The sequence below is a fragment of the Pholcus phalangioides genome, unplaced genomic scaffold, assembly GCF_987345545.1.
Source record: "Pholcus phalangioides strain wild (caught in Gottingen) unplaced genomic scaffold, Ppha-v1.0 ptg000011l_1, whole genome shotgun sequence".
In the NCBI taxonomy this organism is placed as follows: Eukaryota; Metazoa; Arthropoda; class Arachnida; order Araneae; family Pholcidae; genus Pholcus; species Pholcus phalangioides.
In genome coordinates this window covers 1,703,728-1,727,687 of record NW_028301604.1, presented here as the reverse complement: position 1 = coordinate 1,727,687, position 23,960 = coordinate 1,703,728, and the positions used below count along the sequence as shown (strand labels likewise).

The 23,960-nt window shown below is 34.5% G+C and overlaps 1 protein-coding gene across 1 annotated transcript in view; it reads right to left on the bottom strand.

Moving 5' to 3' along the window:
* Positions 1-18,131, bottom strand: part of LOC149079928 (uncharacterized) — a 141,779-nt gene extending 123,648 nt beyond the window's left edge. Inside the window, exons 1-6 of the mRNA XM_089238816.1 lie at positions 17,946-18,131; positions 7,069-7,161; positions 4,961-5,167; positions 2,764-3,000; positions 2,430-2,593; positions 432-560 (exon numbers count right to left, since the gene is read on the bottom strand). Of these exons, the coding sequence (XP_089094942.1) occupies positions 432-560; positions 2,430-2,593; positions 2,764-3,000; positions 4,961-5,167; positions 7,069-7,161; positions 17,946-17,973 (858 nt within the window). The 5' untranslated portion in view covers positions 17,974-18,131. The remainder of the gene's footprint in view (positions 1-431; positions 561-2,429; positions 2,594-2,763; positions 3,001-4,960; positions 5,168-7,068; positions 7,162-17,945) is intronic.
* Between the last annotated feature and the right edge of the window lie 5,829 nt (positions 18,132-23,960).

Sequence of the window (23,960 nt, the reverse complement as noted above, 5' to 3'; positions counted from 1 at the left end):
CTCGTTTCGTCATTGATACTTCTAAGTAACTCCTAAACATTCGATTTTTACTCGGGAGCTGCTCATGAAGTTTCTAAAATTACCAGCAGAATGACTCAAATATACACGTCTACTATTTCTTGACAAGCCAAGCAAGAGCGATATTTGACCCTTGCATTTTGGAGTGGAATACCATGTGTGGAGGAGACGTGTTGTTGTACATTCTTGAATAATGATAGAAAAGTAAGTTGGCTTACACACACAATAAAAGGCATTTTTATACTTTTAAACTATGAAGACCGTATAAATACAGTGCGTTTTCTGAAGAGAGACTGCAACATTCCCATATTTTTTCTCCTCTGGATATTTCAATGCTTGCCAATTAAAGGGTTAATGAGATACAAACAATAACTTTTGTGTCAAAAAATAATTTGGCTAGCGTAAAAACTTACCCTAGAACTCAATACAACAGATCCTTTCGGTTCATCTATCAACTTCTCTGCCTGATAGCTGAAGTGGTGTGGGATATCCGGCAATTTCTTATCTGTCCTAAGATCTGGACAGTAGGTGTTTTCGGGAACCTGAAAATTTTGTTCATGCAGTTATTTATGGTATAGTAGTTGGTTATTTATTTCATTCATAGTATTTGTTTGTATACTCAAAAGATCTAATATGGTTTAACACGGTCACGAAATTTAAGTGGAAGATGTATAAGTCCTAGAACCAGGGCCGCCACTAAATGCTTGGTCAGCCGGGGCAAGCGTGCATTTTGTCGCCCCCTCATAATGTTGAAGGAGAGATTACAGAGTGAAATTTGCGCCCCCTCTAGTACGGCGGCCGGGGCACCAGACCCTCCTGCACCCCCCTAGTTGCGATCCTGCCTAGAACTTCTAAAAAATTTATGTGCAAGCAAAGCACCACGATCAGATTATATCTATCCCACGGTCCTCAGGGATTGTGTTAATGAATTGTTGGGGCCAGTAGCTTAGATTTACGGGAGTAGTGTTGCTGAGGGTATCGTCCCAAGGGATTGGAAGCTCGCTAATGTGGTTCCAATATTTAAAAAGGGTACTAGAGAAGCCGTGCCCACAAATTCAGTGAGTTTGACGAGCTCCCTCTCGAAAATTGTGGAAATTATTATCAAAAGGCAATTAGTGAAGTGGATAGATGAGAATAATGTATTGTGGGATAATCAGCATGCGTTCAGAAAGAAGAAGTCACGTGTAACCAACCTCCTTTGCTTTTGTGATCACGTGACTAAGGCTTTGGGTAAGGGCAAAAACGTCGATGTTGTTTATCTTGATTTTCAGATGGCATTCGATCGGGTCCAACATCTAATCCGGTCCTCTTTAAGCGTATACACTAGATTGGGATTGGGGAGCAACTTGCTGAATTGGTTAGAATCGTGGTTGAGAGATAGGTCACAACGGGTTATGGTGAACGGGGAAGTTTCTGATTGGACAGGTGTTAAAAGTGGAGTCCCTCAAAGAAGTGTCCTGAGCCCCATACCTTTTCACATTTTATCGATAAACTCGATCAGGGTATCGATGGGATTGTTAGCAAATTCGTAGATGGTGTGAAGCGAATGAGGGTAGTCGGGAATCAAAGCGATAGGGAGTTGCACCAGATCAACCTAAACAAGTGGTTGTCTCGATGAGACAACCATAATTTTTTATGGGCAGTAGTTGATATTTTATCATAATTATTGGTTTTTTGTTGCTCTTATTGGGTTGCTGTATTTTTGATATAGTTTAGATATATATTCGACATCCATATTTTTTACGGGCATCTTTTTTCAGCCAACTCGTTGGTATTTTGTCTGTTATGGCGTATATGTATTTGTATTAAAAATCGCTGATCTTAATTTAAATCAATGTAAGATTTTGTTTATACGTGTATCTGCCATATTCGTAGATGATTTCTTTGTCTTGCGTTTTTTCTTTTGTTTGCTTGTTATTATTATTTTTTATAATTATGATTAGTTTATTATAATTATTTGTTTTATCGTGTTTGAAAATTAACTCTACGATAATTGTGTCCACCAGTATGGATCGACAACAACCCCTGGGGTGGATTTTCTTTGTTTTGTGCAATGCATGTTATGTTAATGTGATGAATAAAATTAAAAATTGAAATATATATTTAAACTAATTATTATATATAATATAACCAATAAATGTAAGCAACTAAAATAAATGTGTAGATAATAACTAGAAAAGGGGGGCGACGGAATTACGACATTGATGAAAATCCAAAAATTTATGTTGTTTTGATTAATTTTTTTTTGGTTAGAAAAAATTTCTTCAGTACAATCACACATTTGCAGCACTATAAGGTAATAAGTTGAGTTACTTGAGAATCAGTTTTTAAATTATTTTTAACTGTAAACAAATTTTCAGACGATTTTGCTTGAGGGGGACGGTATATGGCATTTTCCCTTATTGTCTTACCTGATAATATTTATCGGACGAAGCGATCGATTCATAACTGTATATATCTAGTACTAAAGATAGCTCTTTATTTTTACTGCCTTCCTTGTAACCTTCAGCTTTCATACGAATCAACGCCTGAGTTGGTTTCGACGAGTTTTGATGAGCCAACGTCCACGATGGATCTATAAAATAGAAATTGATGATGCGCTCGATTTTAATAGCTCATCAGAATATCAATAAAAATCTGTATTTTCAAGTGATAACATCACGGATATGAATTGCCTTATATATTTTATTTTATTTTTTTAAATCACTTAACGCTAATGATCCGTGAATCAAATAGATAAAATACCTGAGTAGTATAGCGTTACTTTAACGACTTGGTTCAATGTTGATACGGGTTGACATATCTCCCAGCCAATTGCTGACATTCCTCGAATTACATCACCGTCGGACGCTGTGAATTTCTCTCTTTTTGGTAAAACTTCTTCATTGAGAACCTGAAGTATTCGTAGGGGTCCAGATACATCTTCGGTGTATACGTCGTGTTTGTTTGTTTTTGAAAGAACTGATGTAGTGCATAACGGTCCTGTTTCAAATAAAAAATAATAATAATGCATTCGAAAAAACTTAAATTATCTAAAAAATATGAAACTCAAACTACGGTGATACCTTGGTCAACGAAGATTTTTTTTTTCGTGATTTTTCTGCTTCGGCTAACCAATACGGATTCGCTAACGAACATTTTTGTTGATAAGGATGCACGCGATAACATGATACAGCCGTTTCGGAACTAAATGTGAGCACCAATCATCATCAGAATTACTGTCACTCAAGCCCGATTAACTCATATATCCACATCGGAATCTTTTTCCAGATGTGTATCTCCACTTCCCCTTCTGAACGTTTTTGAATCATTTTATGTAAAAGTAGCTGTTAACCGCGGTTTCTCTCACGTGGATTTGGTAATCTGAAAATTACTCGGTAATGAGATTCCTCCATATAACATTTGAACACCTAATGACTCCCTTGGTCTTTGAATTTTCAGAAATCCCGTTTTAGTGGGTCTTTACATTATGAAATATAACACTGACTAAATTTCATATTTATAAATTCAGTGGTTTCGGCTTGGCGATGATGAATCAGTCAGTCAGGACATGTCATTATATATATGCATATAGATAGATGAAAGATTCGGCTGATATAAAATGCATTGAAAAAAAAGGAGCCTATGTTTTTAGAGAACACGTTCTTTGGATTCAAGACTCTTGACATCAAATTGAACAGTCTAGGAGCTTATCTTTATCATTTGCATGAACGAGACACAGAAATAAGCTGACCAAAACACAAATGCATGGGGACACCTACAAACTCGATTGGGCTGTGTCAACACCAACTTTAGTCTTGGTTGTGTACATAGTGTAAAATAAAAAGATCCCCAGTATCTCATCTTTCTGTAAATTCTAATTTTTTTTCAGAAGCTGGTCAGTATTTGCCTCTTTTTTATAACTTTCTTTAGAGTGTTTTAAAAAAAGAATTATGTTATAATTTTGGACCGTTTCTGGAACGAATTAAATTATATTCTATAGAAACCTATGAGAAATCGAGTTTCGGTTCACGAAGAGTTCGGCTAACGAACGTGAATTCGGAATGAATTATCTTCGTTAACCGAGGTATCACTGTGCTCTGGAGTTTTCATCGGCTAGTTTTGTATAACAATAGAGTCTCGATAATATCCGAAGTGAAGAGGACCGAGACCACCTCTGATTACTTAGAACTCTGGATATCCGATAAACAATAAAAATTCTGACTTTCTTCGAAATGACTTTCAGATGGGGAGACGGAGCCACTCTATGTTAATTTTATGGTAAAAAATGTACCCTATAAACCAAGGTAGTGCATAGTAAAAACTTAAAAATATACAAGGCCCGTTACTGGGCTGCCTCAAACTTATGTAGTGGCCTTTACACGGACACATAGGCATTCTAATTGACGTTAACTTTGAAATTAGGACTTGATCTCATTTGATTGAATATAATTGTTTTTTTTTCCTTTGGACCTACGTAACCGTAGTTATTCTTACGTGCTCTTTTCTTAATTCAACGGCTTAACTAGTTTTAGAATAGTGCTTCTCTAAAAGACCCATAGTTTCATTTTAAGGGAGCCTGAAAGAGCTCACTCAAGCTCTGGGAGCCTAATAGTAACGTATTTTTTGTTTTTTTTCAATAAATGTACTGTAGAGGGGCCAGAGATTGTGTGAAAAATTCTGGCCTGAGGGTCCTCGGTAGACCTCAGCTTGGGAATCAAGACCCTTTCAGTGTGGTACCTGTCAAAACACTTTCAAACTGAAATTACACGTATTTGTAAGAAAAATGAAACAAACGCATACTTAGCAAACAATAGAAAAGAGAAGTTGGGAGAGAAAGAATTTCGAAAAATTCCAGCACTCTTCGGATTACTCAGGACCTTGAACTTACGAGACTCTACTGTATAAATTTCATTTTAATCAATACTAAAATAAATGATATGATTTCCCATCAGCATCTTACCATTAGGTCCATAAATGATGTTGATGAACGTATCTGTTTTCGTCAATGATATATATTTTACATGACGTGTTCCTGCCCATAGTTCGATGGATTCTCTACCATTCTTAAAATCAACGCTTCTAACCATATCCGCAACATACCTCTTCGTATCGTACGTTACTTCGGAACGAATTGTATACGAATCTGGAGTATCTGGCAACCCGGGTCCTGCACGTAAAACAATATTGTATTCGTTATGTTTTAATAATTACACATATACATCACAAACACCAAACATGCTACAAATTAGTCAAAGAGAATTTGGATATTTACTTTTTTTAAATTTAGTTTTAAATATATCGTCCCCCTTACGCCAGAAACATGAAAGTGCAAATTTTCACTTTTTTTATCAGCTAGTTGGATTCCTTTTTTTGCTATCTAAGTTTTGGAAGAAACGCAAATGTGTATCCCTATTGAATGAAATACATGTTACAAAACATTTTTTAGGAAAACAATCTTCATAGAGTAACATGGGTAGAGTAAACAATCAAACGACTTTTCCCCCCATGTTCTTTTTTTCCCAAAAATTTCCATATTCATGTTTTTGGCATAATTGGGACGATGTGTCAATGAAACCTATCAGCTCATTTCAAGATTTCATAAACATAAAAATAAAATGCATTACACCCCTTTCATACCCTGGTGCCACAAATGTGTGGGTTGCTTTTGTTCACTGTAGAATTTTGACCTCAGAGAGTTGAGCCCTGACTCAAAAGTGTTTGAGTTAGAAATATGGTGAATATGAACTTCCGGGGCTTCCACAAGGCGGCAGCGCTTAAATTTGAACTTTCGGGGGATTTTAAAATGGCTTCCAAAAGAGAGAGAGAAAGTGCAACCGGGAAAATTGTGATTTATTGCATAAAATTTAGCAATAAAATTCTGTAAAAAATTTTATGTGAACATGAATATACCCTGCATCATATTGGCTGGAAAAATTTGAACGAAGTGAATTATTTCTTCACAATTTTTTTTAAATTTTGAAAATTTATAAAACAAAGATTTGCTGACATTTATGTTTTTAAGGAATTTTTTGAGTATCAAAAATGCAAAAAAAAAAAAAAAAATCCAAAAAAATGAATGCTCGGGTCTGAAAGGGTGATTACAAAAACAAATGCCTTTCAAAATTTAGGCTTACAACTCCTTGATGACACTAAATATTGTTCAGAATCGACAAAAAATTAAGATATAACTGCTTATATATGAAGTGTCGCAGCTCAAACTTCTTAGTGTTCTAATAATGGAGTTGATAATTAGCTATAGACAGTGTGAATAAAACATGAATATTTAACCGAAATCCCACAGTACAAGTACACATTTGGCGTTCAATAAAACAAATAATGAATCGATTCTATTCTCCATTCGCTGAATCATTATTTTTTAAGTAAAAGAGTCTTTTGTCTGAAGAGTTTTATGTATTTGAGAGACCGCATCAAGGGGCTAACGCTCTTAGGAGATACGTAGGACGTGTTATTGAAAAGCGATCTTTTTTTTTCTTTTGGAAGAGTTTTATGGGAGTTTATTATGCTTCTCTACTTTTAAAGAGGAGGCGGTTCTTTATTTCTATTCATTCCCGACTAATAAGCTGCCATTAGGCACTCGAATCGCTTCATGTTCTCCATTAGAGCAGCCTCTTCATTCTGAATAATTCAGGCTGAACTGCCGGAGTTGTAAATGAAAACCAACAGAACTCGAATGAAAATAATAGTCAAATTCGTAGTTTTATATGCGAGAAAGAAATTTGTTAAGTCATGAAGTCGATAAAATAGGCGAGGTTCAGTGATTGTGGCTAGCTTGGTCATTAATTTAATCATTTTCATAGTGATAAAAACCAACATTGACAAGGCATATCTGCTGATTAGTGCAAGAGAGAAGATCCGCCATTTCTCTCTAGAATTAATGTCACTAACAATAATTAGCCTTGACATTTTACTAAATATTTCAGCTTTCATGTAATTTCAAGTTTGTATCATATTCGCTCGCACCGAGTACGTACTCGTAGTGCTATTATAACGCCCCCATTTGCGAGTAAAAAGACAATCGTACAATACAAAACGCATATACATTCTTACCTGGATTTGAATTTTTATTTGTGCACCAGTAATCCTTATCTTGTGCTGAAGATCGTGAAACGCATACTGATATCACAGTCACAAAGAGAATATCTAAAAAGAAGCGAACAATCTGGTAATGATTAAACTATTTGACAACTTATTTTGCAACTAGAAAAAGAGCAATAAATATATTGATGTCCCATAAATTTTTAATTAAACCGCCGAAGAAATAAACAATTATTTACAATACTGAGAAGATGATTAAATACTTAAAAGAAGGATTTTATGAATTTAATTAATTTTTTTAGTGTCCCTGGATAACCTTTCTTTATTAGTTTTTGTAATAACTTTATCGATGAATTTTGTTCTTTGTATTCCGAGGGTATTATTTCACCTTTGTTCTCTTTAAACTGATAGAAGAGAATTATATCTAAGGTGTTCTGAAATAGATAAAAGCTGCGAATGTTAATCTTAACCCACTGACATTGTTATACCTGATAAAATCTACAGACTTGTTCAACAATGATTGGAACAGATAATGTGCGCTTAATCATCAGATAGTGACGTTTGTTATCTACCTTAAAGAAAGTTATCATCAAAGAGAGAAAAAACCAAATATTACATTTCGTTCCGCCTCTTTCTCTCTTGATATACAATTTTTATACGCACTGATTTAGTACGTTTAAGCACGTATACAGTATTTCATTTTACTTTGATTTGATTTTGATATTTAATTTCGCAAGGGTCAAACAGATCAAGCTTCGCTAAACATTTTAGTCCCTTAAAACGACCAACATTAATTTGATAATGGCAGTTTCTCTGATACCGTCCATCCCAAGTATTTCAGGATCAAAAACACGGACACCAGCAAATATACCTTTGCGGCCCTATGTAGAGGTGGAACCGAGATCTGGAAAAAAACGGTATTTCATTGTTAAGACGGCTCCTTACGATTACAGAAAGACCCCGTGTGAATTCGGCTTTCCAGCAATACTCATAAGCTATTCAAAAAACACAAGAGAATCCAGAGGCCTTCCTGATTATGTGCAGGAGGTGCACTATAAAATACGAATTATACCAACAAAGTAGCCTAACACGAAAACCTACGGATCACTAAGGGTTAATATTCAGTCTTTACCTGAGTCTTTCAGCCTTTACGTATGACCAAAGTTCATTAAATATAAAATGGCAAAATTCCATAAAAATTTAAAAAAAATCATAGAAAAAGGAAAGATTGTCTGATTGAGATGCGATTCTCAGTACGTGAAGTCTGCATGAATTTTTTTTAGGGAAAAATAGCTACAAAAATTGCTGATAGGTGGCGCTGTGCACAGGATGTTCCGTAAGTGCTAGTGCGGTCTTTTATCTCATGAACCGTTTGTTGTAAAGGTATACTTCTTTTTTAAAAAAATGCTCCAAATGTGTTGAGAAATCACCATGTCTCAGTTTCGAGAGTGAAAATACAGTGAGCCATAAAATAGAAAATCTACACTCTTATAAGATTCTCCCGTCTTCTAACTGCCAGTTACAAAATTGTTGCCCCGTTACTTCCGAGCCTAACAACAAAAACCTTATGTTTTTAAGTGCAATATTCGTTCAGATGTTTGAACTCAGAAATCGGAGAAAAGTTGGGAAAGAACAACATAAATGGGGAAAGTAAGCGTTGTCCGTTAGTGTTTGCTGCTTTTTCCCAACTTTTCTGACTTTGAATTCAAATATATCACGAATATTCCACTTAGAAACGCGGGATTTTTCTTGTTGGCCTCAGAAGAGACAGGACAACAACTTTCTAATTGGAAGATTGGCGGACCGTAAAAAATTTAGATTTTTTTACTTAGTAGCCCACTGTATTTCCACTCTCAAACCTGGTACAGGGTAATTTTTGAATGAATTTCGAGCATTTTTAAAATTAGAATCATATTTCTCCGACGAACGGTTGATGAGATAAAGGCCGAGATAATTACCCTGTACCAGTTTTGAGAGTGGAAATACAGTTTGTCAATAAATAAAAAATCTAAATTTTTTACGGTCCGCCAGTCTACCAATTAGAAAGTTGTTGCCCTGTCTCTCCTGAGGCCGAAATAAAGTTCCATGTTTTCAAGTGGAATATTCGCTGAGATATTTGAATTCAAAATTCGTAGAAAGTTGGGAAAGAACAGCAAAAACTAAGGGAAAACGCTTCTTTTCCCCATTTATGAGATTCTTTTCCAACTTCTCTCAGATTTTTCAATTCGAATATCTCAGCAAATAACAATATTTTAAGATTTCTGTTGTTGGGTTCAGAAGAGACAGAGTAATTCTAATTGGAAGTTGGAGGACAGGAGGACCGCATAAAAATTTAGATTTTTTTTATTTTATGACACACTGTATTCCCACTTTCAAAACTGCTACAGAGTGATTTTTTGAACATATTTTGATCATTTTTTTTCAATTGTGACCATACCTCCACGATGAGGTACAGGCCGAATTAGAACTTACGGAACACCCTCGTATAAGACAATATGGAAACGCTGACAGTAAAAATGACTCATTGCATTTACTGTCGTTGTACGCTCGAAGAATTTATCGCACCCTCTACTTCTATAACCAGCTTATTCATACACTTCCAATGCATTTGCTGCTGGTTGTTTTTTTGTCAGTCTAAAAACAAAAACTCGTACGAACAACGCAGTCCACCTCGTCTTAATCAGATAATTTATTATTTTTTTTCAAGTATTAAACTGCACAGTATGACTCGATTTTGCTCAGTTGAGTTTAATTTGATAGTAATGGTAATTTTTTAATGCTTATGTGTGTGTTGACACTTCATGTTACGAAAGTAGTCTCTTTCAATGAAAATGGAAGATTTAAAAACATCGAAATATACAGGATGTCCTGTAAGTGCTACTACGGTCTTTATTTCATCAACTGTCCATCGGTGTAGCTTTGATTTTAAAAATGCTCAAAAGGCGTTCAAAAATGATCCTGTACTCGTTTTGATCGTGAAAATAAAGTGTGCAACAAAATAAAAAAATCTAAATTTTTATACGTTTCCCTGTCCTCTAACATCAATTAGAATGTTGTTGCCGTCTCTCCTGAGGCCAACAACAAAATTCCTAGTTTCCAATGCAGCTGAGACTATACCTATACTAACATATTCCAATTAAAAAATCGAAGAAAAGTTTGGAAAGAAAAGCATAAGTGAGTGAAAGGAGAGCGTTGTCCTTTAGTTTTTTTTTGCTGTTCTTTCATCACTTTTCTCCGATTTTCGAATTCATATATCTCAGCAAATACTGGACTTAAACAGCTGGATTTTTTTTTTAGGCCTCAGGAAATATAGGGCAAGAACTCCAATTTGGAAGTCAGAGAATAAGGAGAAATTGTAAAAGTTTAAATTTTTTATTTTGCGACACACTATTTTCACTCTCAAAACTGGTAAAGGATAATTTGTGAACTTCTTTTTAGCATTTTTCAAATTGAAATAATACCTCTACGACGAAAGGTTGGTGGGATAAAGGCCGCATTAGCACTTACAGGACACCCCGTATAGAGAAGATATCTAGGCGCGTTTCAAGTTCCCCCAATCGAAATACATTAGAGAAGATATTTGAACATTTCTTGTGGGTACTGGATTGCTCAAGCTCTGCGCTTCAAGCTACGTTCCATATAAGAAAATGCTTCTTTCGACAGCAACGATCGTAAAATTTGAGTTATTCACCGTGCAAAGTCGAATATACTAAGTCAAATCCACTTTGAAAGTTTTTCCTGGGATAATCCTGAATAATGACTCGAAAAGCCAACCATTTCATCCAGGGATATGATTATGCTGTCGTCGCTGTTGTATATAAAAATATAATTTATCAACTTTGTAAGGGACGATAGCTGTTGCTGCATGGTGGTGAATTGAAGACATTCTATGAAAAGTTTAAAATTTTCAATCCGATTATCTCTTCCACTACTTTAGTAGTTGAAAGAGAAAATAAATTTATATCAGTCATTTTTCTCAAAAGTATTTGGATACAAGACGTGATCATTTTGCATGAGACAGTTCATTCAAATTAGAAAAATTAGTTGTTTAGCATTTTTTCATAAACTATGATACTGATTGATCACTGTGGCTTGGATTTCTATGCCTGCATACTTTGTTATGATTTCGCATATTTCGCTATTTTACGCAATATAGCATTTTTTTCAAGGTTTTCAGTGATTTTAAAGAATTTCTTTGCAATTTTCAGTAATTTTAAGGCATTTTTTTGTCATTTTCAGTAATTTTTTAAGGTATTTTCCATGATTTTCAGAATTAAAGCATATTTTCGTATTTTATTTTATTTCCACAGAACGATGAGGGAGTTTTCGCCAGCTTCATTTCCCACAATTGGTAATTTTTTGACGATGTTAGCAATGATTGGCAGCTTTACTTACCTTCGGCATCGTTTTTGGCAATGATTGATGATTTTTTCGGTGATATTAGAAAACAATTGGCGATTTTATTCGTGTGCTTTTGGCATCATTTTGAACAATGATTAGCGATTCCCATAATTTCCTCGAGTAAATACGGTCAACCTATTTATAAATGCTTATTTTTAGGTTTTTACGGTATGTCTTTAGGTTTTTACGGCATATTTTATGTTTTTTAGTGCATAAATACATTTATTCTGTCGGTTTTTAGGCCATAAAAATCCTAGTCCTTCTGATCACATTTAACGAGTTGTGAATCATTTTACAGAATTTATTTACTTTTAAGATAAATACGTATTTGTATAACATGTATACTAATCACACTAAACTTTATTTCACAAAAGTTGAATGAATAAACAGTGATTTTTTCGTATTATAGGAACAAATCAACTCGTGCTCAAAAAATACAATCAGAAATAACGATAGATTTTTTTTTTCCACGAAAAAAAAAAATCATTTCCAGAAAACGGCAATGAAATTTCGATCAAAAGTCACATTGAAATTTCTCATCCAGAATATTAGAAATACAAGAAAAAAATTAGAATAAAAAAAAAAATCTATAAAATAGAAAAAAGTTAGAAAAACACAAAAGAAGATGGAAAATACACATCCTTATATAAATTGAAGGAAAAACTGACGAGAGAGAGAAGCGAAGGATTCGTTTGGTGAAAATGTTTTAACGTCAGTCCTCATGAATGTTCATCCAAGAGGAAAAACTTCCAAATTTGCATCTTGATTTCTTTTCCATTTTTCTTCCTGTTCGTGGCCATAAATCTTACCAAAAAAAAAAAACTTATTTGAATTTACCGCTCCGAGGAACTCAATAAGAGAGGACTTTCTTCACTATATTCTTATTATTATTTTCTTATTTTGTTATGCCAAGGCATTTTAATAAACCAAATTTTCTGTTAGTTTTAAGAGTTAGTAATAAACGTGTTTGATCAACCACACACACGCAGATATAAATGTTCTTATTAACTTCTGATTTTATTCAGTTTTTGATTGTTGAATCCTGAAATTCAAATAAAAATCCTTGAAATTCAACTGCTAAGCTTGACAAACAACCATTTTTTTCACAGAGCAAAAAAATTAAGTTTTGTTGAGTGGGGGGGGGGGGTCTCATTACCCTTAAAGTCGAATTTTCAAAAATGATTTCAAAAATGTTTCATTAAATTGCAAATAAAATACTAAAAATCCCGTTGCAATCGGTTAATTTGTTATTTCGTAATAAAAGGAAGAAATGATGAATTATAATGTAAACATATACAAGAGAAAAACTACCTTGAACGTTGTTTACTCAGATTGCAGTTTTTGAGCCCATCGGTAGGATTAAAAAAAAAAATACTGCCCTAAATTCTGAAATTTTTGCAGAAATGTTTATTCAACTCGTATTAGTGAAATATAACTCGGATTTAGGAATTGACTCGTGGGAAGTATTTTTTTAAAAAGTTAAATTTAGATTTTTGAAATTTTTACATTTTTTCAAACTTTAAAAATTCATAAAATTCTAACGAACTTCCAGATATCTAAGTTGGAGGTCTGTTTTACTAACACATGTCGAAAAAAACATTTGTGTAAAATTTCAGAATTTTTTGGACAAGTTTTTTTTTTAGTATGAGCTCAAAATATAATCTGAGAAAATCGCGTTCAAAGTGTTTTTGCTTGTACACTATAATTTCTCATTCCTTCATTTTATTACGGAGAACAAATTAGTCGATCAACATGAAATTTTTAGCATTTTATTTGCAATATAATGCAATATTTTCTAGTCTATTCTGGGGATCCGAGCGTGGAAAAAGTTTGAGAACCACTGAACACTAAGTCATTGAATTAGGAATAAAATGGGTGAGAGTAAATAACATGAGAGAATAAAGTGATTATCGAGACTACTGCTCACATGCTCAACCAACTGTGTCACTCGGAGCCATCTGATTTGGCCCGCGACCTCAACCCTAATTCTGTAAAAATAAACTAAGCAGCACATAACCAGATTCCTTAAGCAAACCACAGCACATTTCCAGATCATTTCAGTAACCCGTGGCATATTCCAAGATCACTTAAGCGGCCCGCGGCACATTTACAGATCATTTTAGAGATCAGCGGCAGATTCAAAATCTGTTAAGTGACGTGAGGCACTGTTCTAGATCACTTAAGTGGGACGCGGCAAATTCTTACCTCAATTAAGTGACATGGGACACCGTTCTAAATTACATGAGTGGTTTGCGGCGCATCTTACCTCAGTTAATTTACTCGTGGCACATTCCCAGACCACTTCTGTGACCCGCGGGACATTCCCAAACCTCTTAACGCAACTGACTATGCGTGGGACTCTTTTTCTTTAAAACTCTGTGATTTTCACAAAACAAGTGGGGGTTTGAATAATAATACTGTGTGAAATAAGGAAATCCAGTGAAACTGCTGAAATATCTTTAAAACTTTTTCAGATTTTTTTAAATTGTCCTCAAAATTGGCTCATTTTTAGTACTTACGCCAGAAACTGTACACTGAAAGCCACGCAATTTATTTGAATAGTTTTGATACTGTATGTTTCTATGACTTACTGTGCAATGAACAAAAAGTTTTAAGATACATAAAATATTCTCTGAGATATGGCAGTTTTCGTGAGACAATACGTGAATTTTCATGAAAAAATTCCTTTTTTTAAATTCAAACAGCTGTAAAATATTAAATTCTAAATATATGGCGAAGATCCCAGTTCATTGCTCAGCTAACGTTATTTGGAACACTGTTGAAAGTTTTCATGAGAATATCTTGCATAGTTGTTGAGAAATTTGGTTTCGCGTGAAATAAAGTAACCAAAAAACGAATCTTCAAAAAAAAACGCATTTGAAAATTGTTTGTTGCCTTTGAAACCATTGTTGCAAATGATTTAAATCATCCATAACTCTGTTTTGTCTTCATTGCATGTACAAGAATAAAACAGTTTTAGGTTCTGTGTAAAACATTCTTCCAAATAAATATATAAAACCATTTTCGACAATTTTCGAAAAAAATCGTAATTTGAACGTTGTCAGTTAGTCTTAAGTGATGCGCAACACATTCCCAGACCACGCAAGTGACCCGCGGCACATTTACAGATCACTTACGTGGCCCTCGGCACGTTTTCAAACCAATGAAGTGGCCCGCTTTCATCAAAAGGTTGTATGCCCTCGCTCTAGTGAATTCATCGAAATTCCTACACGACGCAATGAGACATATGAAATATTCATTACCATAGAGTAATTTATAAGGAACATCCTAACTGTAATCATTTCCGATTTCGATCGGAATATGAGGCGAATGTTCCTCTTAACTGTTTGAACAGTCAAACTGATACTTCGGATTGTGTTATTTGAGTGCATGAAAAGGAGTTAGAGGCATCACAACAGATAGAATACCACTCTTATATCTGTTCAATATTAGTGTCTAATTCTGATAGCCCATCAACCGATAAGATTGATTCCCTTTCTTGTCTTTAAAGCTTAACACTCCCTTTTCCTGTTTAAATTAAGGAGTCATTCAGTTCAGACTGGAATCGCTTTTGAGGTTAAATTCATCCGTTAACGGATCATTCGCTCTTAAGATAAACGCTATTCATTATGGGTAAATGAAAACGCTTAAATGTCTTGAACTCGTCTCGTTATCCACTACGTCACTGAGACAGTTGCACGTGATTTTACCTATAATGTCTCAAAAGCAATTTGGAGATTTATTTTATGCTCGTCACATAAATGAAACTGACATCTTGGAGGAGGGGGGTTGTATCATCGCTTCATCTTTAGAGAAATTGGTTCGAAGTTACGGCCGGTTAGTAAGGAAATTAAAGTTTCATTTTCGTATTTTCGTCCTTATCTGAGGACTAAAAAAGGGCTTAAGGACTGGGTTCTTGTTGAAGACGAGGAGGTAGTTGAGTTCATTTTTCAGGGTGTTTGAAATGTTTGAACGATGAGACGGATTTCATAGATAGTGAAAATGAATGACCTGCAGGGTGGTTATAAACTAACTTCACCGATATACGAGGCCCCAGCGGCAGCAAAAATTAACGAATACGAATATAGTTGAGATATAGCTGTTTCAAAGTATCGCTGAGGCACATGAGTAGAGAAAAAAAAACCAGCTCTCGAGGTTACGATTACAACAAGCAACAAAAAGATATCGAATAATTCAAAAAACATCACTCACTTTTATGCATTGCTAAATGATTGGCACAGTGAAAAGTCATGAATGGTGTTAAAATGGCATCTGTAGCATGATAAACGCCGGCGCTAGACACAGACAAAGAAACGTGGAAATAACCAATGCAGATCACATTTCTGTCGCCGGAACTTTCCCTCCGAAGGGTTAGCGCACCAACCCGTTGGTGAGATCTTTCTTTGTCTGTGTCCTCCGCCAGCGTTTATAGTTCTACAGGTTCAGTTCCAATGCCATTCATAGTTTTTCACTGAGGCAATTACTTAGCAATGCATAAAGGTGAGTGTTGCTATTTGAATTTTTCGAAAGCTTTGTTACTACAACCGTAACCATGAGAGCTATCACTCATTCTTGAGCGCATACTTTTATACACCTATATCTCTAATTTCATTTGTATTTGTTGATTTTTGCGGCCGCTAGGGGCTCGTGTATAGGCAAAGTTATTTTATGATTACTCTGTATGTGCATTTAAGTTTTTATCTGGACAAAATTTGTACTGGGCAGTTATAGGATTTACATAATACAAATTTCATACTTTCTTCACTTGAAGTAAGAAGAAAGCTGTTATAAATCATACAGTGGAACAGTTCCATAACGGACATGATTACTGTCTCGGGATCGAAAATTTTGTTCGCTAACGGAGAGTGTGAGCTAATTGATAGTAAAATACATTGAGGCCAGTTGACGTAATTCAAAAAAGTGTCCGCGAATGGGAAGTGTGCGCTAACAGGGAGTATCAGTTATTGGGAGGTTCCCCCACTATATTTTCAAATACTTTGAAAAAAACAGTATAATAGATGTGTTACACTCAAGAAATAATGAATATCGTGTCATCACATACATGCAAATTTTCTAGAAGTCAGTTGTCAATAATCATTCGCTATTATAAAAATGGAAAATTCGCGCAAGAAAATGACATTTCTTTTTTCAACGAAACATTTCTAAAAAATTGACTTTTCCAATAAATATGGCGCCCTTTCAAGAAGAAAGATATATTTTTTTTCTTTTAGATAAGTTTTGTGTAATAAGATTTAGAAGAAAAATGATTCATACAGTAATGATCTGACGAAATCCATAAAACTGAATTATTCATCAAAGTTAAAAAAAAGGTAATTCTTTCGTTATTATGTTACAATAGGCTCTTTTCGGGTATGTTTACTAAATTATGAGAAAAAAAATGAATCGATACTGGGTTGACACCAAAATTTTTTTGAATATATAAATATTGGATGACACAAGCAAATAATGAGTAAAGAATGGATCATTCAACTTGCACGAGAAATTTAATATTATCACATCCTTTATTGTCGAAACATTTCTAAGAAAGCGGAATTCAGTCGATGTTAATGTTCGCGGATATTATTTATTAGGATATCAATGTATATTGGTCATAATTGCATTCTAAAAATTAAAAGCAGAAATATTACCGGTGCATCAAATTTTCGTATTGTTCTGGCCCTCATTATGAGTGACTAAAAGTGAACTAAGTACAGTCGAACTTGGCTAATTAAAGTCTAAAGTCGCGAAAAAAAGGTGGAATTATCCAATTAATTCATCCTGGACCTGTAAAATTATTGCAAATTGCAATTTAATCATCAACATCCACATAGGATAATAATTATTAATTATTAAAATTTTATCATCAGTTGCTACACTGTTTCACAAATTTTAATAATTTATAATTGTGATATATAGTATATAATTGATGTTAACTGCTACATCATCCCACTGTTTTAGAATCAGTAACGCTGCAGAATTTCTTGACCATGTTCAAAGCCTGATTTACAGAAACAGTTCATGTTCATCAGTTGTGAAACTTTCACTTTCCCACATTTTGCTTATCATTCTTATGTGCTATCAAGGAAATATACTTTCATTTTAACAATTTACTATCTGAAAACTTTCCCATACTTCCCATACTTTTAATGACGACAAAAAGATTCAGATTCTGAATGCTACTCCTTGATCTATAGGTTGAAAAACAGAATTTTCAAACTTCTATTAATCTTTAAAAATTTGTGATTTAACAACTTGATCGAGAAAAGCAAAGTTTGGCTTTTTATAGAATTTTTCCAAACAAAATTTGGTCGTACAAAAATCATGATTTTTTTCCCTCTAACTTCGAATTATCCAAAACATTCCAAAAAAGTTCGAATTAAATCAGATATTTTAACATTGAATTAAATAGGAAACTCAAGGCAAGTGCGTAAAAGTTCGGATTATCCAAAATTCCATTTAACCAAGTTCTACCAATTTGTAATACTTACATCGTCCAGTTGATACGTGGCCGAACATTTTGCACTGGACAGAGTAATCCGAATGGCCGTAACTTTGTTCAAGACGAAATCAGCTTTTCATTTGCCAGTTATTCCTCCTTTAAGGCAAGAAAACAAGAAACACACACACCGCGGTGATTATTCAATGAAGACGCCCCCCACACGTAACTTCAGCAATGGTAACCGCAAATCGTCTTTTTCTACTCAGAATACGTTCGCCGCTTCTTTATCTTATCAAACTTCCATTGTATTGAAGCGAGAAAATTTTATAAGAGGGGGAAAAAAAGATATTTTCACTAGTTTTGCACGAAATCACATAAGCTGAACGAAACTTTCTCTGATAAAGACTGAACATTTCCTATGGGCTATAGTATTGAGAAATTTGCGTACGTTTCAATTATTAACAAAATACGAAAGCTAGTCAATTGAATATTGAAAATGATTTTTTTTTCGAAATCGCATCGACTGTACAGAGTGATTACTTAATTCCCCTTGCTGCATTTTACTGGCGAACCGTTGATTCGAGACGTATAGCTTTTAATAACTATACAACCCCTTGTAACATGAATGGCGTATCTGAGTTCTATAAAATGGAAAAAATTAACTTTTTATACGTACACCCTGTCCTCAAAAATCCAATTAGAAAGCTGTTACGCTGTCTCTCCTGAGGCCAACCAAAAAAAATCTCAACTTTCTAAGTGCAATATTTGCAGCAGGGCCGTCATTTCAACTTTTTCCAGGGGGGGGGGGGGGGCAAAGCACATGTACTCAATGTATGTATATATATATATATATTTGTATATATTTATATCATTTTTAGTGTATTTTCAAAAGCCAGGTGGGGGGAGGGGGGGGGGCAAGCCACCCCTAAATGACGGGATTGATTTGCAGAAATATTGGAAGTCAAAAAATTGTAGAAAAGTTGGGGAAGAACAGAAAAAAATAACGGACAACGCTTCTTTTCCTTATTTATGCTGGTTTTTCTCAACTTTCCTCATACTTTTAAATTCCAATATCTTTGCGAATACTGCACATAGAAAAGTGGAAGTTTTTGTTGGCCCTTAAGAGACAGGGCAATAACTTTCTAATATGGTTTTCGAGGGGCGTTCATGTAAAAAGTTAATTTTTTTTATTTTGATAGTTATACAACTCTTTGCAACATGAATGGCGATCTCAGTTCTGCACGTTATTTAGATCATTTTTTCAAATTGGAAATATGCCTCTTGAATCAACGGTTCACCAGTAAAATGCGGCAAGGGGAATCAAGTAATCACCCTGTGTATGGCACCAAAGCAAATAATAATTCGAATATCGTTTTTTTTAGATAAAAAATTGTAAGTTAATGTGTGTGTGTACTAATTTTTTTGACTGGAATAAAGTGAGTTTCTTTTCGCTATTGGAAGACGGACTCTGTTCGGTTTTGTTATAATGTGCAGCATTGAAATTTTACGTTCATCCGAAAGGATTAGTACAAAAGCATATTAAATGTCACAAGAATCATATGGTTTAGATCAGTCTCCCAAACATTTTGTTCCATCGCCCCCCTTCTTCAGAAATTTTTTCTCTCATCGTCCACAACTCAATTAAACCCAAGGGATCCTATGTTAAATCTCTAGGTTCTATCCCCCCCCCCCGGACCATTCCATCTCCCACTTTGAGAAACATTAGTTTAGATGTTTTACGACAATTACCGTCATTTTGTGGATTTCAACACATTAAAGAATGTGTTTGGTGTTTTGGGTGTTCTTGCTAGCGTTATACATGAATGACATCATGATAAGCACAGCTGCTGGACCAGTGGATGGACTTATGTAATATGGTGTTAGGGCTGGAAAAGATGTTCCAGCTATATCAGTCCATTTACTGTTACTCGACAATCTTCTCGAACAATGGCAGCAGCTGTGTTTATTCATTGCAGTAGCAGGAACATCTGCAACACCTTGCTTTGAAAAAGAAGCACGTCTTTCCTTGAAGTGTTTGAATCACCGAAATGCTGTTGATTGTGGTAAAACATCTTCACCATATATTGCTTTTGTCCGAGCTTGCGTGTGTCCAATGAGCTTTTTCCCGCATGTTTCAAGCTTGTAAGTCGAATATTTGTACGCGAGTTATTATTAGTCACGAATATTAATTACTCTTAGCATCGATTACTCGCAAGTCATGACACGCGTAACTCTTGGTACCTTTGTACGTAACTTGCATGATTCGGTGAGACGCAAGCGACAAGATCTTTCGAAAACCAAATCGTGGGTGCTCCATCACGACAATGCGCTGGCTCACGGGTCCCTACTGGTGTCAGATTATCAGCCAAAACATCACATTCTGATGCTTCTAAAACCAGTTTATTCTTCTGATCTTGCCCCATGGGACTTTTTTATTTTTTTCCTCGGATAAAGAATTTGCTTAAAGGACAACGATTCTCAGGTTCCGAAGAAGTACAGTGAGCAGCGACGAATGCACTGGATGATAAGGCAAAAAACACTAGCATTTACGTCTTTGTGTGAACAATGGCAAAAATACACAATTGCACAGGGTAATTACTTCGAAGAACACACCAAATATATAAACAGGTTCTATCTATATTCATTCTTCCGTGATAAAATAAGTCTCGGAACTTTTTGAACGTAGTAGTATAGTAACATTCATATGTGCTATATATGCGTAGATTAAAATATATACTAAGGAAACAGGCATTTTCGGAATATTATGCTGAGGTGAACTCGGAAAGAAAAGGCATCTTGCCACTGCTGGGACACGAACCTAGATCCTCTTGCATACCGAGCAAGCATGCTACCATATACGCCACTGGAGATACGACCCTGCTGTCCTCGTGCCGGCGGAGACAAAATGACTTCTTTCAGAGTTCACTTCAGCATAATATCCAGAAAATATCTGTTTCCTTGATATTTTGAGGGTGAGAAAAAAGCCGTCTATATATCTTTAAACAGTATATTGTTTCTTACGTCATCTTCCTTGAGTTTTCAACTTTTCATATTTGTTCATTTCACCAAGCAAATTAAATGCTTTAAACTCAAACATTAAATCATAACGAGTCTGTTTTCTTAAGTTCACTTAATCTTTTCATTTATTTCCCGAAGAAAAAGAAAGGAAATAAAATTACAGCAGCACATTGCCATCGGAATTAATTGATCCATTCGAAAAATTAAGCACGAAGTATTTCTCATGCGGAAAAGAAAAAACCTTCTCCCTATCCTCAAAGTATATATTAATCTTCTCGAGGTGATAAGAATGTTAAAAAAAACACACACACACACAACTTATTTAATGGGCATTTTTTCAAGCGCGTCTCATTTTCACTTTTTCATTCGGCAAAGCTTTGGATAAAGAAAAGATGCCGAGACTCGAGCCTGGCATTGATTTTCAGTCACGCTTGAATATTTATGAAGAAATAGAAGCTTACGTAAAGACTTCTAAATGGAAATATTCTAGATTTTTTTTTTCTCTTATTTCCTTTTTTTCTTCTTTTTTTTAAAAGAATTTGTGTGGTTTAAGGTCGGTAACCAGTTGGGTCCCAGATGCACTGAATTCCTTTTTTTTCCACATACTGAGTTCTAATACAGTGATTCTTTTTCTCCCACGTTTTGCAAACACATTTTTTTTTTGTTCCCGTTTTATATTTACTCTATGATAATTACATCTTGAAGAAATCGACTCACATATCTCGACTTGTACTGAGAAAAAGTGGGATCAACATGACTGAGTGACAAAAACGTTCGAAACGAAAAAAAAAAGCATGAAGTGTGTAGCTTTTATACACGGGAAATATTTCGATGATGTTTTGAAAAAGATTTAAGGAGTCACGTACCCTTTAACATGGGGGGAAAAACTATGTTCTAGTTAAAATATCATTAAAAATACTATTTAACCATTGATTTATTAGAAATTTTTTTTCACATGTTTTCGATTAAATATGCTATCCTATATGTCAGTATAAAATTTTACATATCTATAATGCTTAATTTTTTTTGAAAATTTTCAAAAAAATACACATTAAAAACAGCTTGCGCGTATGATAAAATGGCATGACATCAATGTAACCACACAATATTCAAATTAAAATGAAGAAAATGGTTCGTTTCATAAAATGAAATAAAAGATTGAAATTTTTTTTTCAATGAAACATTCTTATTTATATATATAAAATTTAATTTTAAAAAATTTAAATTTTCAAGCATTAAAAAAATGAACTTTTTTTATAAATCAAATATTTATTCATAGATCTGAAATCTTTTAGTTCAGTTTAAATCTTTCTTTCAATGCAAATATAAGACTGCCAATTTTTTTGAAATCGAATAAGTATTTTTTGAGTTATTATGCGCGCGTGGTTGAAAATTGTGGTTCTCGCAAAAAACATAAAACGACACAATAATCCTTGTTTACATTTTTTTAAGCATAATTCGTGTTCCAGGTGGAATTTTTGTATGTGGTTTTCAGTAAGTAATCCAGTGAAAGCCAAAATTTTGTATAGACTAATAAAATAAAAATAGATTTTTTTATTCTTTTATGCCTTAAGGCAGCGGTTCTCAACCTTTTTGACTCGCGGAGCACTTTTAAGTTAAAAAATTCTACGGCGGAGCCCCGTAGGCCAACTTTTTAATTATTCATCAAAGTCACTGATTTATTTTTACTATTTAAAAATATTTATAATTATTTTTTTAAATTTTACTGTTTTTTATTTTCCTCAAGCAGCCGCGGAGCCCCTGGAGTGTGCACAAGGAGCACCGGTTGAGAGCACCACTGCTTAAAGGGGTATGCCACCTCTTAAATTTACAAGTAACTCACACACACAGGCCACATGTAAATTGTGTAGTTCATAATTTCCCATACTTTTTGTTTCATCGTCCCCTTCTTCAGAATTTTTTTTCTTTCATCCCCCCCCCCCAACTCAAGCGAAACCATAGGATCCTATGTTATACCCGTAGCTTTTTTCTACCGCCCCCTGGACCATTCCATCGCTTACCAGGGGGCGGTATTGCCCACTTTGGTAAACACTGGTCTAGTTTATTATATTAAGTCATCTCTATGATATACAGGGTATTCTACGAACGGTGTAATAAATGTGGAAAAATATCGGTAAAAAAGAGTTTAAGTTAGCTGTGGTAATATTACCTCCGTAAAATGACAATTCAAACGTAATATAAATAATAAAATGTTCACATGCCCCACCCATAGACGGATACAGTGGGAAGGCGAAAGGGGCGAGCGTCTCCTCCTACCACTGAAAAGGTTATTATTACCATAAACGGGAGACAGGAGGCGGAAATCCGCCCCCCCCCCCCGTTCAATTTACACACTCTCGGTGATTCCCTCTTATCTCGAAAAAAGAAAATTTCAACTTGTAACATTTGAATTCATTGCGATATCGATGATTGAATTTCTTAATTTTGGTTAATTTTTACGCGCTAAAATGACCACGTCTGAAAAAAAAAAACACCCATAAAATGTCGCAGATATCAAAAAATTCCCTCTAAATTTTTTTTACTAATATTACTGTTTAAATTTCTTTTGAATTTAACTAATAGACTATTTTTTGTTAAGGCCCATTTTGTATCCTCCAAGTTATCATTTTACAGTTATCATTATCATTCGCAATGTCCATTCATTTGCTAATAGTTTCTTTCGAAAATCAAGTGCCTGATTTTTTTTCCTTTCAGACACTAAATAATGATTACAATTTTTTTTCCTTCTTTAGTCATCACTGACGCGTTAGTAGTATTGCTTTTTTTTCTGCGTCAGTAATATTGCCGTTGGTTTTGATACAGTAATGTACCAGAATTGTAAAATTTTTCTATCAGGAAGAAAAGATAATAAAATATAAGAGCTGAGCGCCAAACTCTCAAGAAAAATTATTTTCGATAAATTTATGATGTAATCGTGTTGAGGAATTTCTTGGAAACGTAAACAACGCTAAAATAACGTTAACCCTGTACTTGATCGTGTTGCTCTCATGCACACACGCAACACACATGAGTTTCTTATATTTTT